Source organism: Tenrec ecaudatus, chromosome 5 (assembly GCF_050624435.1).
Source record: "Tenrec ecaudatus isolate mTenEca1 chromosome 5, mTenEca1.hap1, whole genome shotgun sequence".
Taxonomy (NCBI): Eukaryota; Metazoa; Chordata; class Mammalia; order Afrosoricida; family Tenrecidae; genus Tenrec; species Tenrec ecaudatus.
The window spans coordinates 29067011-29084862 of record NC_134534.1 but is presented as its reverse complement, the minus strand read 5'-3'; the positions used below and the strand labels follow the sequence as shown (position 1 = coordinate 29084862).

Sequence of the window (17852 nt, the reverse complement as noted above, 5' to 3'; positions counted from 1 at the left end):
TAGGGGCAGTCCTACCTTGTCTCATAGGGTCCCTGCGAGTTGGCATTGACTTGATAGTAGTGAATTTGGTTTCTTGAATTTAATGACAGATAACTCAGATAGCTCCGTCTATAACAAAGTCAAGTTTTAGTTGGAGTTGTCAACTCTTACAGGAACCCTGGTCACGGTGCTATGGGATAAGCTTTGGGCTGCTGCCCACAAGGTCAGTGGTTCAGACCCACTGACCACCGTGGGAAAGAGATGAGGCTGTCTTCTCCCTTACAGATTTACCGCCTCAGAAACCTTACTTAGTGTCTCTATGAGCCAAAATTGACTTGAGTTTTATTGGTAAGGACAGTTAAGCATCTTGCACATGATTATTTGCCTCACGTTACATCTACTTTGGTGAAGTTTTGCGCATTTGGTACTTGAGTTGTTTGGGTTCCATTTGCTGAGTTTAAAGGGTCCTTTGTGTATTTTGAGTAGAAGTCCTTTATCAGATACTGTTTGTATCTTGTTTCTCCATGTCTGTGGATTGTTTTCATTCTCTGAAAAATGCCATTTAGAACAGAAGATTGTAATTTAATGATGTCCAACCTTTTGGCTACTTTTTGGAGAAAAGATAGCACTTTACTATCATTGTTTTGTCTTATTTTTGCTGTAGCCTGAATTAGGGGACTTAGATACCTGGCAGGAAAATACTAATGCGTGGGAAGAAGAAGACGACGCAGCCTGGCAAGCAGAAGAAGTTCTGAGGTACGTTCTTGTTGCTCGTATTTACACTGCAAACTGAGGAGAGCCAGCTATGTTCCCCGCTGTGTTTGACGTCATGAAAGCCTACTCTGCCGAGTGTTGTATTTTTCCTCATTCTCCTTCCTAGGAACTTCGAGTAACAGGACATTTTTTGTTTTTCAGACTACATGCACTTTTTTTGTGTGATTAAGCCCTCATTCTCAGAAACCAAGAATTCAAGAACAATTGTTCTATTAGTGACAAACAAGACCTTTTATAATATGTGCTTAATACTTCATTCCTTATAAAACTCACGTCTCTTATATGTCCTACTCTAAAGTGTGAGTCACCTCTATATTTTTCTAGGCTAGAAATTAACACTTTGTTGGCTTCCTATGGTTTAGCACACATCTGAATAAAATTATCTACACACATGCATACCTCCACCTATATATTTTCACTCTAGTTCTATATCCCAAAAAAAGAGATAAAGTTGCCTACTCCAGTAAAGAGTTACAGTCTCAGAAACCCACAGGGCCAGTCCTGACCAGTCCTGCTGAGAATTGACTCTCAGGCAGGGAGTTTAGTTTTTTGGTTTAGAATACACCGATCTCAGGTCATATACATGCAAACTCTATAAGATAGGTAAGGCAGAACGTGCTCATTGTATAGAGAAGAAAATACTCTCAAGATGTAAAGGTTTGTTTTTCCCCCATTGGCTCTTTCTTTGTTTTAGTGATTAATCAACTCAATTCTCACTACTGCTACATGATATTACAGATTAAGCAAACATGTTTTCTTGGGTGAACTACCATCACTGATCATTTACCATTTACATGCAACTAAATTGCTTTTGTCTCCTTAAGAGTGATATCATAAAATACATATGCTTTTGTGTTTAAAATTTAAAAGAAATGTTTTTGCAGTAGGCCCCTCGTAGCACAATTTTACAGTGCTTCACTGTTACCCAAGCAGCAGTTTGCATCTGAAAGGCACTCTGGGAAAACGATGTGTCTCTCTGCTTTCATACAGATAGACAGCCGGACAGTTCTGCTGTGCCCAGTACAGTAACTGTGCGTCAGAGTCCACTTGATGGCCTCGTGCTTGGTGTTTTGGTTAATCACACTATCCTAAGAAAACAACTGATTTTATTTTCATTTTTTCCTTTTCAATTTGTCAGTAAATTACAATTACCTTGAATAGTCGGTAGAGGGTGCAGTTAAGTGACTGGGAATTACTTTTTCTTCTTTTTTCAATCTGCTGTTGATGCTGGCCTTTTTACTACATTGAACATGCCTTATGGCGGATGGGTGGTTACATTATTTTAAAATGAAAACTGCAGAATTTATGAATTTCTCATGATTTGTTAAAAAACAACTCATCAAAAAAAACCAACCCCACAGATCATTTAATTTATAATCCCTTTTCAAAATATAATCATAGGTATAGACGTTTGAATATGTTAGAGAACATTTGTGGATTCTAGCGATGACGTGTCAATAATGAGCTTAAGGAAGGAGCTGTTAATGTGAAGTGTGGTCATCTTCACGATGTCGAGTCTGTGCCAGGATTTCACACGTATGTTCGCATGCGCTTTACAAAGTGGTCTGTTTCCATCGCGGCCTTTTTCTTCGTAACGCAGGCATCTTCTCACATTCATGACGACAGAGGGGAGAGAGTCAGCACGTCCATAGTAGACGTGCTTCGTGCCTTAAGTTCCCTGGGTACAGCTGAAGGACCACGGATGCTTCTGTGCCGTATTACTCAGAATACGGAAGCTTCTACATGTCTGTTCCTATTCCGTATCCTAACTCTGAGCCTGTTTGTGACTGCCACAGTACCATACTACCGCTGAGGGCAGTTTCATTAGGAAGAAGTGTTTGGCACCTTACTTTATTCCAGGATGAAACTGGACAGGCAAAACACATTTTGTTTGCAGTGATGACTAAATTGTCTCCTGTGCCGGGATATAGCTCCCTTCTTGTCACTGTCATTTTGGCTTTTTAAAGTGAGCAGAGCTAATGAGAAGTATTTTGTTTATCCTTTCGGAAAGATCTCTAATTGTGCAGGTCAAAATGCTGCCTAGAATAAGTGTATATGTTTTTTGAAATTCAGTCTGCTCCCCATTTTATGGGCTTGCAGAAAGTTTGTGGAAAACTTCCATTACCTTTTAATTCCATTTTCCATGAACTTTTGGAAGCCCTGTTCATTGTCCGTGTGATTGATAACTTTATATCCATTTCACTCAGCGTCATCTTTGAGGTATTCCGTAAACAGGTACTCCATGCTGGATTTTGCTTCATGCAACCTATTGTTGTCTCTTCAGTACCTCAGCGCAGCATCCTTATTTTCTCCACCCCACCCTTCAGATTCAGACTGACCTTTCTTCCCACTTCCTTCTGTTTCATCACCACCTCCTTCCCAAACCCCCCTACAAGCCAATCAACAAAGATAGGCTTATTTATTTCTGGACCAATCGAGTTATATTGGGGTGAAGGAGGAGGCATGCAGTCTATATTACTATATATAATTAATAAGGAGGAGCCCTGGTATTGTAGTGGTTACGAGTTGAGCTGTGATCCACATGGTCAGCAGTTCAAAGACTAGCACAGAAAGACTAGGCTGGACTCTCTTTCCCAGAGATAGTAACAGTCCTGGAACCCCACAGGGTGTTGCTGTGAGTTGGCATTGGCTTTATGGCAGTGAGACAGAGAACTAGTAAGTAAGTACCCTTTTTTGCTCCTTCATTAATAAAGCTGACCGAGGTTATTAATCCTTAAAGAGCTTTCTAGCTCTAGTGTGTGTTAAGTTTTTATTATCTTTTTGCAGTGTGTTCTGCACAACAGTGTTGTTAATGAAGGAGCCCTTGTGGGGCAGTGGGTTACATGTTGGGTTATTAACTTCAAAGTCAGCAGTTCAAACCCACTGACAGCTGCAACAAGAAAGATGAGGCTGTCTGCTCACATAAAGGTTTATAATGTAGGAACCTTAAGGAGCTGTCGGTTCTCTGCTGTCCTAGAGGGTCCACTATGAGTCAGAATCAATTTGATGGCAGTAAGTTACTGGGTGTTTTAAATTCTTTAGCTAAATGTTTTTAACTACTATAATTATGGTCTAAGATTGAGTTTTTAGAATGACATAAGAAAAGGTATGGCCAATGGAAGTAATTTTTCATGAAAATAATCCAAAGAGGAGCCAGAGACATGGGTTCATATGTTCAGTCCCATGACTCTGGAAAGTCACTTACCCTTTGTCCGTCCCTCCTCTCACTGTGTGCCTCCTGAGCTTTCTAACAGGGATTAAAAGGAAGGCTTTTTTGAAAGCCTGGAATTTTGAAAACAGAACAACCAGCACTTTTTATTTATTTGATGATAGTAAACGGGCACAGTTGCCTTCTGGAATTACTCCGTTGGTGTGGAAATGTTGAAGATCTTTCTTTTCAAATTTCAGGCAGCAGAAAATAGCAGACCGAGAGAAGAGAGCAGCAGAACAACAGAGGAAAAAGATGGAAAAGGAAGCCCAGCGGCTGATGAAGAAAGAACAGAACAAAATCGGGGTGAAGCTTTCCTAACGAAGGCTCTTTGCTCTTCACATATTACAGTGCCAGTTGGAGGGGCTGCCCGGCCCAACTCCAGCAACGTGTGTGGACATGTGAGTGTGGTTTCCGAAATACAACCCACTGCTTGAGTGAATGTCTTCGTCCGGGCAGCCAGACGCCAGGATGCTCCCGCGGTACCATGAACTCTTACCTGTTCAGACACACACACACACACACACACACACACACACACACAAGCCGTGACAATATTTTCTTCAACATGCTTCAGATGTCAGACAATTGATTGCTGTAGAGAAATTAACTACAAATGGAATATACCAGTACCTCTTCAGGCTAGTATTTCTAGCTAAATACATGGATGTAAATAATTTTATGGTGGACAAAGACTGCTGTTTACTATGCTTTCTTTCAATGTGCATAATGATAAAATAAATCATTTTAAATACGCTCCTACTTCCATGATTGCCTGATCGAACTCAGACTCCAGTGCTTTCAACTTACCTTGTTTTTGTTATCAGAAGCTGGCGTCTGCATACTTTTTCTCTAATTTAAATGGTGATATATGTTTGATACATGAAAGAATTTGATGATTTGGATTTTTGTTCCAGAAAATAACATTAAATGCAATAATTTTATTTATCATAAAGCTCTTTTTACATTTTTGTGTTCTTTAAGATGGTGTTGCAATGTTATCACACATATTTGTAAGTTATATTGCATGTATAAACACACTGCAAATTACCTACAATGGTAACCTGTGTAACATTATTACAGCTTGTGAGTTTTTAAAGCTGGTCTCTAATAGATTTTCCTTTTTGTTGTAGGTTTTAAGATATTATAATGATTTTTTTATACATCGTCATTCTTTTCTCTCCCAAAAGCCATTAATTTACAAATGAAGAAGGCCTTTAGTTCTGATACTTCAAACTCCTTAGATGAGTGGTTCTCAGCCTTCCTAATGCCGTGACCCTTTCATAATAGTTCCGCACGTTGGGGTGATCCCCCAACCATAAAATTATTTGTTGGGGTGACCCCCCAACCATAAAATTATTTTTGTTGCTACTTCATAACTGTGATTTTGCTACTGTTATGAATTGGGTGACCCCTGTGAAAGGGTCATTTCACCCCTAAAGGGTCACAACCCACAGGTTGAGAACCGCTACCTTGGATGGTCTCTGTATCAGTTTTATTTATCTGACATACATCAGGTCACCTGTATTGTTGGCTAGGATGTTAATATTGATTCATTAAATTATGAACCAAGATAAGAATAATATTTTTATTGTTGAGTGTTGACTGTTTCAAAAGTAGACCCTCAAATAAACACATACTGTGTCCTTGGGGGAAACATTTTAGTATCCCACAGGCCTCTTCTCCAGAGTTAAAATATATCCAGCTTGACATTGCATGGGTTTAGAAATTTTAAAGATTTTTACGCTATTGCTACAAACTAAGATTTTGGGAGTTGTTAAAATACTGTATCAAGGACTCCTGGTGGTCATGTAGATTAGGCATTGGACTAGTAACATCAAGTTTGGAGGTTCAAACCCACTGGCCACAACACGGAAAAATTGAGACTATCTGCTCCTGTCACGACAGACAGTCTCAGACTATGAGTCAGATTTGGCTTAATGGCTTTGGGTTTGAAGATTTTAATTTTTCTCTATTTTTCACTATCTGGTAAGCATTGCTAATATATTTGAATTAAAGTGATATTTCATTATAAAATCACAAATTGTACAGTGGGAGCTCCCTAAACCATCCTACGCTCACCAATTCTAAATTATTATAGGAGCCATTGAAATTTAATAGGTACTTGTTACAGCTCAGAACCACATTTTCCATTTCCATGTTTATTAGTTTCTACTAATAAAATAGAATTTAATTCAAAATCTAAAAATAATATTATTCTCTTTACTCTTTTGTATTTCTTTATTGTGGGAATAATACATGCCCATGATTTATTAAGTGTGGAGTTTATCAAGGATAACTCTCCGAAGTAAAGTGTATTTTACCATCCCCCTGTACTTAAAAATTTTTGAAGTCTGCTTTGTGCATGATTTTCGTCTGTGTGAGGTTTTAAATCTCCTGTAGATGTTTGTAGGACTGATTCGAAAGCAGTATTTTTTTCCCCCCATAGAGTATAGACAGCAACTCTACATTATGTTTGGGTATATTTTGGTACCAAAAGAAGCCACTGAGTTACATTTCTATCGTCAGAATTCCATGGAGCAAACTTGGGCTCTTTTAGCTCTTCAATTTCTCTTTTCGTCTTCATTTTAAAAAACAGCTGCCAGTTTCAGAAGCTGCTCCGAATGTTGACTAGCAGGAAAGAGGAAATACCAGGAGACACATAGAAATGAGGAAGCCCTCCACTTATCTGAGTGTGCGTGCCGGATATTGTAAGAGTAACAAATGAAGACATGGTTTTCAGCCATTCCCTCTTTTGTGACGTTTTAGCTGGAGGTAATCCCCTTGTTGGACTTATATGTTGGTGGCATACATAACTGTGTTGCTGTCTTAGAATTGATGGTTTAAAATTCAACATCCAGAGTCCTCAGTTTGGGTATGTACTTGCCTCTGGCCAGGGCAGTAATTACTCATGGGTGGAGAAAATTGATGGTTGGGGAAGGTGGTAGCTATAGAAGCTAGCAACTGGATTACATTTTTTTTTTTACAATTCATAACAATCCATACATCAAATGAATCAGGCATGTTTGTACATATGCTTCCTTCATTCCTTTCTAGACATTTACTTTCTATTGAGCCCTTGGTATCAGCTCTTTTTTACCCACTCCCTCGCCCCCAATCCTCATACCCCCCTGATAGACTGTACATTGTTCTTATTTTCATCTCACACCGACCGCTGTCTCCCTTCCCCGTGGGTTTTGTTGTTCTCACCCCTGCGAAGTGGTGTATGGTTATGTGTCGATCATTGCAATCACTTCCTCCTTTCTCCCTTCCTCTCCTCCGCTTCCCTCTACCCTTCTGGTATCACTATTCCCACTCCTGTTCCTGGATTCTGTGTATCATGAGCTCCCATTCCTTTCTATACCTGTGTCCATGTTCCGGTCTAGTCAATTGAGAATCAGCACTGGGGTCATGGGAGTCAGCGGGGAGGAAGCCTCAACTAGAGGAATATAGTGTGTTTCATTGATGCTTTCCTGCACCCTGGTGACTCATCCCTTCCCTGTGGCCCCTCTTTGGCAAGATTGTTCCACTGTGTACAGATGGGCTTTGGATCTCTGCTCCAGCCCCATGTTCTTAGCAATATGTTTTTGTTTGTTATGTGTCTGCTAATGCCTATTACCTAGTCTCTATGACTCCTCATGATCGCACCAGCGGTGTGCTTCTTCCATGTGGATTTGTTACTTCACTGCTGAATGACGACTTGCGTAACTTCAATAAGACCCCGACACTATATCTATTAATAGCCACCCTCCATCTTCTTCACCACATTTGCTTATGTGCCCATTTTGTCTTCAGCGATTGTGTCGGGAGGGTGAACATCTCAGACTAAGGTTAATCTATAAACTACCACTAAATGTGACCATGGCCAGCGCTCTGAAAAGCCTGCACTTTGTCACTAACGGTATTTTGACCAAAGGGACAATGTAATGTAGACCAGCATTAGCCACAATAACCCGTGCCGTTTTATCCTATGCAGTTCGAATCCGCGGTCACTTACGGTAAAGATTTCCACTCTTTAGCCACTTATGTATAAGCAAGTACAACAGTTACAAGCTGAGTGCTCTGGCGGAAGCCCAGTTAGGGCTGAACCAGAGCAGGGCTTTCTACATGCCAGTGAATTGGAGGATTAAGGAAGACGGGTCCATGAAGAACATATTTTAGTAGTTAATGTGCTAAGCATGTTTTTTGCTATTTTAGTTGGCATTTGGAGTATCAATGAGCTATTTTCTTAAAATGTGCGTACTTTCCTTCACTCTTCTGTAACGTAACAAGGCCATTCCAAGACAACCGTAACAGAATGCTTTCATATTCGACTTTTCTTTTTGCTAAACGTCCCTTATTTCCAGTGCCCCTTAGGCATGATCACTGGGCATGCCTAGTTACTAGAGTAAATGTTGGAAGCTACTTTAAGATGCTACATCCCCAGGAGCACAAACTTCATAGGTTGGAAATAGTGTGTTCTGGGAACGTATCCCCCAGCACCCCACAAGAGAGTTCTTATTCCTACCCTTGCACTCCTGCTGCTCCCAGTAATCTGCCAGCAGGAGCCTTTTCAGGGAAACTTGCACTGGATGCCTGTAGTTAGCCTTCCCTGGTCCCCAACTCCATGACTATTTCTGCGCATGCTTTCCCTGTGTGTTGACCTCCCACTGACACCCAAGCACTCACATGCTGCAGAGATGGCACCAAAGCATCCAAGCAGACTCGCCACCATTGAGCCATTTCTGACTGAGAGGTTGAAATTTGGCTGATTAAAAACTACCAGTTCAACAAAAGTTCGCCCCTACATCTGAGAGCTGTCATAGCGCTATAGAAGCAAACGGCCTGGGTTGGCAGGTCTTTCAAATGGGGAGGATGTAACTCCCCATTTGCGATGAACTATGAGTATATCTGGATACTGCCTGGCACATAGGCAAGCACTAGGCTGTGATTTTTCCCAGCCCTTGTTTGTACAGGTGTGGACACCCCTTTCCATGCAGAGTGGATGAGGTGACTAATCTTGAAATATTAATTTTCTACGCTTTGAAGTTGAACTGCAAATTTAGAAAGGGAGACCAAACCCAACCCATTGCTTGGCCAGTTGATTCTAATGTACAGCGACCGTCCAGGTCACAGCAGAGGCATGTGGTCGTGTTGTGGCTTCCAAAGTTGTCAATCTTTACGGACACAGACGGCTCTTTTCTCCCTCTGGGTGGCTGAGGGGATTGAGCTGCTGACCTTTTACTTAGCAGCTGAACTCTTTCACCCTGAAGCCACCGGGGCTCCTTTCTGGACTGAACATTCATGATGTGCTCAGCTAATTATACTGACTCCTCACCACCCAGTCAAGTAGCCATTATCCCCGTTTCACACACCGGGAAAGCACGTCTTCAAAAAAGGCAGTCCTATGCTTAATGGCAAGCTTTGAAAGCAGGTGAGAAGTGTCTTATGTGTGGACTCGGATTTCCAGGGCTTCTCAATGAAACAGCTGCCAGAAAGGCTTCCGGAGGCCCTCTCCAGTTCTTAAAGTGTGGGGTCAGCATGCTACCACTTAGAATAGGCAGAACTTCCATTTGTGTTTTCTAAGAATTGATAAGGATGAGGGAAAGTAACTTGGTATTTTATTTTCATACAATTTACAAATATAGCTGAATTTCAATGCCCATATAATGATACAGCCTGAGTTTATTTGCACCAGAAAAAAAACAAGGTAAAATGAGGCGTGGTTTATATTTACATATCTCAAAGACAGGCCAATTAGCACACTTGACTGATTGATTTCTAATGGGGTCAATGTCACAGGCTTCAGACATAATGCAGACCAGTAGCTTGTGCCCAGAGAGAGACCTTCTCTGCCACGCTCTTGACGCTGGCCCCTTATCTTACTGACGTGTGTGTCTAGGATCTAGATGAAGGTTAAATGGCACAGGAAAAAAATCACCCCCCTCTAAAAAAATTCAAAGTATGCACTCTATTTCAGTGACATCGTGAGAGTTTCTTATGGTCTTTTATTCTTTGGTTAATGTTGGCCCATCATCATTTTAACTACAATGTATAATCAGTTCCATTTCATAAAATATCAAACCTTAATTTGATTTCTTCATTAATACAGCACTGTATTTTCCACACCTGAGTCTCAGTGAGAGTTGTGTTCACTTGCAATGTGGAAAGAAGTTGCACCATCCGTGGTCATCCTGGCCTCTGAAATACCCTCGGAAATCTAAGACTCGGGATTGTATTGCAGGGTGAGGTCGAGTGAGATGTGCATAAGGGTCTATGCAGTGTCTCAAGTGAAAATACACAAAAATTGCAAGTGTGCTTTATTTTTGGAAGCGCTACAGTGCATCGGAACCTCTAGTGACCTGATCTGTCTTGATTAGAAAGAGCCCTTAAGAAGTAAGTGATAGTACCCATAGTCCTACGGGGGACAACATTAGAGACACAGTGTGGGAATCCCGCCTGATCTGATCCCAACACACCAAAGCAAAACACTAAGGGCATGTAACAGAACAGCAAGGGGAGCAGAGCAATGAAGTCCCCACGGAATACCAAAATTAGACTTAGGGGCCAGGTCTTGGTGTCCCAACAGACTCAACTGGAAAACATTCCTAAAGGCCAACAAACAGTCCTTGAACTAACTATAAGCTTTTCTTCTTGTGTTTTGTTTTTGTCATTGGCTTGTTGTTTTATTTTGTTGCTTGGTTTGCTCTGTCTTGTTTTTGTGCATGTTATTTTCTCCGCAGGTCTGTCTAAATAAAATAGGCTGGATGAACAATCTGGAGGAGAAAACAATGGGACCGACAGTCCGGGGGGACATGGGAGAGGAGGAGGTGGGGGAAAAGGTAGTGGTGTTAAACTCAGGAACAAGGAAACAACAAATCCAAATAGGTGGTGAGGAGGGTGTAGGAGGCCTGGTAGGGCGTGATCAAGGGTAATGTAACCAAGAGGAATTACTGAAACCCAAATGAAGGCTGAGCATGATAGTGGGACAAGAGGAAAGTCAAAGGAAATAGAGGAAAGAGCTAGAAGGTAAAGGACATTTATAGAGACCTAAATAAAGACATGTGCATATGTAAATATATTTATATATGGGGATGTGGAAATAGATCTATGTGCGTATATGTATAGATTTAGTATTAAGGTAGCAGATGGACATTGGGCCTCCACTCAAGCACTCCCTCAATGCAAGAACACTTGTGTTCTATTAAACTGGCATTCCATGATGCTTACCTTCCTGACACTATCACTGAAGACAAAGCAGGTGCTTAAGCAAATGTGAAGAAAGTTGATGGTGCCCGGCTGTCAAAAGATACAGCATCTGGGGTCTTAAAGCGTGTAAACAAGGCGGCCATCTAGCTCAGAAACAACAAAGCCCACATGTGTGGAATACAGAAGGATTTCTCCTAAGTTGTCTCCCCCAAATATATGCCATACTGCTGCTTGCAAATGACTACACTTGGAGGTCATCAGAAGTAGGTCAGGGGTTATTCTCCCTAAGAGCTATCAGCCATCTAGAGCAAGCAGTCACCACTGTTTATCCCACAACAAATAGGGCCCACTCCCTTCTGATAAGGATAGTAGCTGTCTGTTTCCTTGTAGGAGACCCCAGAGAGGTTGAACCTGCCCAAGGATGACTAAGGCTAGGCTGCCATCTTGAATCTAGGGTCCGCCCATCTTGTCACATGTATACCCCTAGACCTTCCCATTCCTATGGTCACACCCCTAGCTCATCCCCTTCCTGTGATGTATGTCCTCACCTGTAATTAGGGGGCTTGCAGGTCCCCAGAGAAGATGAAAGCCTGGGCTAGCATTAAAGATCTCTCCCTCCCTCCACGTGGACCACCAAGTGGGGCTGAGGTGAGCATGCTATCATGAATTGTGTCTGACTCCATTTATTTCAATACTTCTATCTCTCATGCTCTCTGTAACTTTACTATGATCTTTACTTATTATTGCCATACAATTGCACCTACCGGACCCATAATGATGTGTTAGGGGCTGCCTTCCTCTGACACACATGGAAGGAGCACACCAGCCTGTGCGATCACAAGGTGTCGAAGGGAATTCAGGTATCAGGCATCATCAGAACAAAAAATCATATCATTGTGAATGAGGGGGAGTGTGAAGTGGAGACCCAGAGCCCATCTGTAGGCAATTGGACACCCCTTTACAAAAGGGTCCTGAGGAGGAGACGAACCAGTCAGAGTGCAGTGTAGTAACAATGAAACATACAACTTTCCTCTAGTTCCTAAATGCTTCCTCCCCCTGCCCACACTATCATGATCCCAATTCTACCTTATAGATCTGGCTAGACTAGAGGATGTACACTGGCACAGATAGGAACTGGAAACACGGGGAATCCAGGGTGGATGATCCCTTCAGGACCAGTGGTGAGAGTGACAATACCGGGAGGGTACAGAGAGGGTGGGGTAGAGAGGGGGAACCAATTACAAGGATCTGAGTATAACCTCCTCCCTGGAGGATGGACAACAGAAAAATGGGCAAAGGGAAACATCTGAGAGTGCAAGATATGCCAAAATAATAATTTATAAATTATCTAGGGTTCGTGAGGGAGGGTTTGGGGAGGGAGGGGAAAAATGAGCTGATGCCAGGGGCTTAGGTGGAGAGTAGGTGTTTTGAGAATGGTGAGGGCAACGAATGTACAAATGTGCTTTACATAATAGATGTATGTATGGATTATGATAAGTGTTGTATGAGCCCCTAAAAAATGATTTTTAAAAAGGAAGTGATAGTATACAGATGCTCATTTTGAAGGCCTTTCCCCTCCTCCATTTACCGCTTTGGGGAGATGTAAAAATTAAGGCTGTTTTCTTCTTTCATTTTCTCTAGACAACCAACAAGCCAGAAATAACATGTAGTCGAGAAGAACTACAGGCAATTTAAAATGCCAGCACCCATTGTTTACTGTAGAATGTGAGTTTGGCCAACCATTTCCAGCACTGACAGCTATTTTTATTGCGAGGAAAGGGAGGAGATTCTTAGTGCACCATCAGATTAGGAACATTGTGCTGTTGCTAATGGCTTTCCGATTCCAGGCCACGCACTCTCCAGACAGGCAGAAATGCACTTCTTTCACAGTGGCTCAAAATAGCTTTCATCAGAAATGACACTTGGGAGAAGCAACAGGGAAGGGAAAGAGAACAGAGGTCAGATAAGATCACCATGGGGACTTATTCCTGCCAGGAATGAGCAGGACCATATGCTCACTTTTAAGACCGTGCACCAGGGAGTCTGGCAGCGGGTTTTGACACCATTTTACAATCCCAGTCCCAAGTCCCAGATAATGATACAGTCTCTGTGATCTTGTGATTACACCCAGGGCTGCTCACCACAAGATCAGCAGTTTAAAACCACCAGCCACTCCTAGGGAGAAAGATGAGGCTTTCTACTCTCAAATCGACTTAGAGTCAAGGAAACCCACCGGGACGATCCTACCCTGTCCTATGGGTCACATTGAGAACTGACTGGACTTTGGTGCTTGGAATGAGAGACGTGAGCTGTTTTCCATGCCAGACCATTAGAGCACAGACCAATTTTGTGAGAAAGCATAAAAATCTTCACTAAGCATTCATCTGTTTGGGACAGTTAAGAGGATTGAGCGTTCTGGCATCAGCCAAGGTACCATTTCAATTCATTACCATTCATGATGGCATACTGGTCATGTGCTCAGCTGTCAGCAAGAGAAAGAAGTGTCAGCTGGCATCTCTGAAGAGGTACAGCCTTGGAAACCATGGAATAGCTCTACTCTGTCCTGTCTGATCGCTACGAGCCAGACTCATCTCAGCAGCAGTGGGTTTACCGTACATGAGCATTTTTATCAGTGTTTCCCAAAGTGAGTGGGTGCAGGACTGATCCCACGGGGCAGCAAAAGCAGGTGCACTTTGTCCCAGGTGATGGCCTATAGTACAAACGTTTTTCATTGCCAGGGGACGCTGTGGTTTTTAGTTTTTCTCCTCTGAAAAGGCGGCAGCAGACCAAATCCGTTTGGGCACCTGTGATTTATATGGACTGGCAGTTTTCAAAACAGCTGCTAAATAGCGAAACGGTGTTCCAATTGTTCTCTCAGGTGTCACCACGACCACACTGTGGTAATTACTTGTTTTAGAAGAATGAATACCAAATGATTTCCAAGGAGCTGGGGATTACGAGTGCCCCAAATACCCAACTCTTCCAAGATGCTCTTCTACTCCAATTTCCTCCCTCTCCTCCCTGGAGTATCTCCCGTCACATCCTGGGTTCTGCCGTTTGCGGCATTGTCCCACAGACACGGAACTTCAAGTAAAAACGTCTTGTAGTTTTGGGTGCTGTTTGGTCCAAAAATCAAAGGTCCAAAATCTGAAGGTCAGGCAGAGGAGAGAACAAGGTACAAGAGTACAAGGTCAAGAACCAGAAACCAAAAAAAATTCAAAATTCATAGCAAGTCTTTTGCTTCGACCGAAGCTCTGACAGACAGTAGAGGTCTGGTTTTTCAGGTGAGGCAATATGTGTTACAACCGTATGTTGTCTCAATTTTGTACCATGGTACCATTTACCTAGCCAAGAGGAGAAAAGGATGGTGTCTAAAGTCACAGCCTCTACTAAGGTAGAGTAAAAGATGCCCCCGAGGAAACAAAGGGTGTGGCCCTACATCTTACTCTTTCCTTTGACCCATTTTAGAGTTGCTGCTGTTTTCAATGTTAGTTTATTGTGCCAACCTGGCCGATAAACACATGCGAGGTTGATTGAAGGTGAAGGATGGAGAGATAAATGGCTTGGTAAGCCTCGCCTTTCTAGTTCTTCGGTCTCTTTGCTTTCTGATGGTCGGACCAGGGTGCAGCTGCCTTAGCCAGTTCCTTGCTTTAGCTGGCAAAGCTGACTTCCTGCAAGACATCCCTTAGAAGCCTCATGAACCTACCCCGATGTAGCCCTGGGTGCTGGAGCAGCCGTGTGGTGACCCCAGCCAACGCTGAGATGGTTACGCCTTCACTGACTCGGCTTTCCTCTTGCAGTCGGCATCATTGTGTGTGTTCTGTGAAATGGAGGAGGAGGCCTTTGTGGATTGGTGTTGGATATATGGGTTAATGGGTTAATATTGAACTTGTGCGCTTGGGCAGCACGGGGTTGGGGTATTTTCTTGATGCACACTTAACCTTTATATAAAACTCTCTCTTATACATGAGTTTCTGTAGATTCGTTTCTTTAAAGTACCCAGACTAACACAAATGTTTTCTGCTGTCTTTTCTAATGAGGTTTTACTCTTTTGTTTCGTCATTGTTGCTTGTTTTGTATTTTGCATGATTTTCTGTACAGGAAATCCAGGAAAAGGCACATTGACAAAGACAGTAGCTGGGTTAATAAATACCTAGGAGCAGGGGGATTAGAGAGGAAATGGGGAGCGAGTAACAATGAGTTTGAGAAGCAAATGTTCTGAAATGGATTGTGATGATTGCCCCACTCTTCTTGATATGAGTGAACCATTAAATTGTGTGATATGTGAATTATATGCCAATAAGATTATTTTTAAAGTTTGAAAATGAAATAAAAAGATCATGAACTTCCCACCCCACCCCTGGGTTTTTGGAAGACCCTCGAATGACAGGACGAGCCCTGGTGGTGCAGTGTTACATGTTGGGCTGCAAACCGGAAGGTCAGTGGTTCCAAACCACCAGGTGCTCTGAGGGAGAAAGAAGACTTTCCACTCCTGTAAAAGGAACGATCTCAGAAACCCAGGGGCATATTGTCTCCTGACGGTGTCAGGAGAGACCAGTCCCTGGAGAGGGCTCAGTAGAGCAGAGGGTCAGTGAAAGAGAGGAAGGCCCTCAATGGGATGGGTTGACACAGCAGCTGCATCGACAGGCTCAGGCGCAGGAACAATTGTGAGGATGGCGCAGACCGTGCCAGGTTTCCTTCTGCCGGACTTGCGGTCTCTATGGGCAGAGCCGACTTGAAGGCACCGAATAACAACAGCACAAGTTCACAGTCTGAGAAACCCACAGGGGCAGTTCCCTCTTCTAGCCCTTCCGGTTGTAATGACTCCGAGTCAAATGGATGGCAGTAAGTTTTTGTATGGCAGGAGAGGACCATGGAGCTTAGGACATGCACACCTTATGTGGTAGATAGTGAGCATTACCGCCCTCGGCTTTGGAAAGTATGCTGGTTAGATTAGCTGTCAACATGTACCTGATGGAAGCAGAGGGACGCAGTCCACCCTATCGCACAGTCCCAGCCGGAGGAGGCCTCCTTGGCATATCGGGATCCTGGGAGCCTGTCCCTTGCCCTTCCTGACCTGCTGGCTTGGGTTCTGTGTCTGCCTCCAGGGGTGGCCCCATGTAGGCTGCTGACTTTGGGAGCTGTGGCGCCCTGCCCAGTTCCCACCCACCTTGGATCCACTCCACTCTGCACCCACCAGCCTGGGATCTCCGTGCTTCCTGCCTCCTCAGTCGGCAGCTACTTGAGACTAAAGAGGGTTCCGGCTAACACTGGACTGGGGACTGGAGTTGGACGGGGCCGAGATACCTTCTTGATAAAACGTTATTTCTTACACATTAAACCAAAAGAGGCCTTCAAGGAACCAGGGGTGCGGCTTGGATCACACCCTGTATCACACACCTAGAGCTCCAGGGGAAGAGAAATGGAGACACTGTGGGGCCAGGGCTGCTACATCAGAACTGCCCCTTTGATGCCTTTCACGTACGTATTGGTCCCCGTTGGTGATCACAATCAAGTTATCACAAGCATGTGCGAGGAGGGGAAGCGTAGCCACAAGGGAGCAGTGATTTAAAAGGAAATACCTGATAGAGAGCTGCGTTCTCCTATTGGGACTAGTTGTTCAGTGGTGGTGGTTTGGGACAAGTGGGAGTTGTTGACATTCAGGATTCAATTATACGCAATTGTTCCTTTTCACGGTCCAGGTGAACAAAATGTCATCGTGTCCATTTTGCCCCGTGGAAATGAATGTTGCGAAGGCGATCACTGACCCAAAGGAGAAGCCAGAAAGTAGCCCCAAGCCTTTAAACATTAACCCAAGACAAAGGCATATCCGCCCTCACCACCACTCGGGCGCCAGAGGCCTATGAAAAATGCAAATCACAGATTTCCCTTTTTGCGTCTGCCCCAAATGTCAGCACCGCTTGGCATTTTTCTCCCCCTTTCCCAACAGCTCAACTTGGAAAGGTCAGCATATCCCTTTGGGGGGGAGGGATCTTTGTTTGTAAACTGGAATGTTTGCACACGGAACTGTAGGAAATGTTTAATTTTTGCTTGGATAGGGCAGTGATTTGTTCGATACAGTAGAATTGTTTCTTTCTGGCTTGTTTCCATTGTCTTGTCTCTGTCTGTGTCTCAGGGACTCCAATCAGCAGAAGCAAAGCCACGTTGTTTTCCTCAGGGCACAGTTCCTCCTGTCCACAAAACCTGGCCCTGCCTGCGCCATCGCCTGCGTGCATTCAGGGGCTCCTTTAGGAGAGATTTTGTTCCGAATCAAAGCAGTCCGTCTCCAGACGAACTGCGGAAAGCCCTCGGAGCAGGAGGAACAGAGGAGGAGGAAGACCAAGAAGGAAAACATGCAGTCTCCTCTCCAAAATCGCTTCCACCTTTGTGCAATGGCTCGGGCACGCGTAGGATATACGTAGTGTCCAACATCTGTCTAAAATAGGGTGCTCTCTTGGAACCTTCTGATATCTTTAAAGGATGAAGACATCAAGAGAACACAGCCAGTTCCTCGCTGGGATCAACTGTCACCGATTTGATGACCAACAGAAAAGTCTGTGGTCCAGAGAATGGTCAGCGGTTTGAAACCACCAGAAGCTCCGTGGGAGAAAGACCAAGCTTTTTAACTCCTAAAAAGAGTTATACTCTCAAGAAACAAACAAACAAAAAAGAATTGCACTCTTAGAGGCCCACAGGGGCAGGT

The 17852-nt window shown here is 43.4% G+C and overlaps 1 protein-coding gene across 4 annotated transcripts in view; it reads left to right on the top strand.

Moving 5' to 3' along the window:
• EBAG9 (estrogen receptor binding site associated antigen 9) overlaps positions 1 to 6116 on the top strand; it is a 33080-nt gene extending 26964 nt beyond the window's left edge. For all 4 annotated transcript variants that reach the window (XM_075549354.1, XM_075549351.1, XM_075549353.1 and 1 more), the window contains 2 exons: positions 644 to 735; positions 4162 to 6116. In XM_075549354.1, coding sequence (XP_075405469.1) covers positions 644 to 735; positions 4162 to 4282 — 213 coding nt within the window. In that variant the 3' untranslated portion in view covers positions 4283 to 6116. The remainder of the gene's footprint in view (positions 1 to 643; positions 736 to 4161) is intronic.
• Positions 6117 to 17852: the final 11736 nt, after the last annotated feature.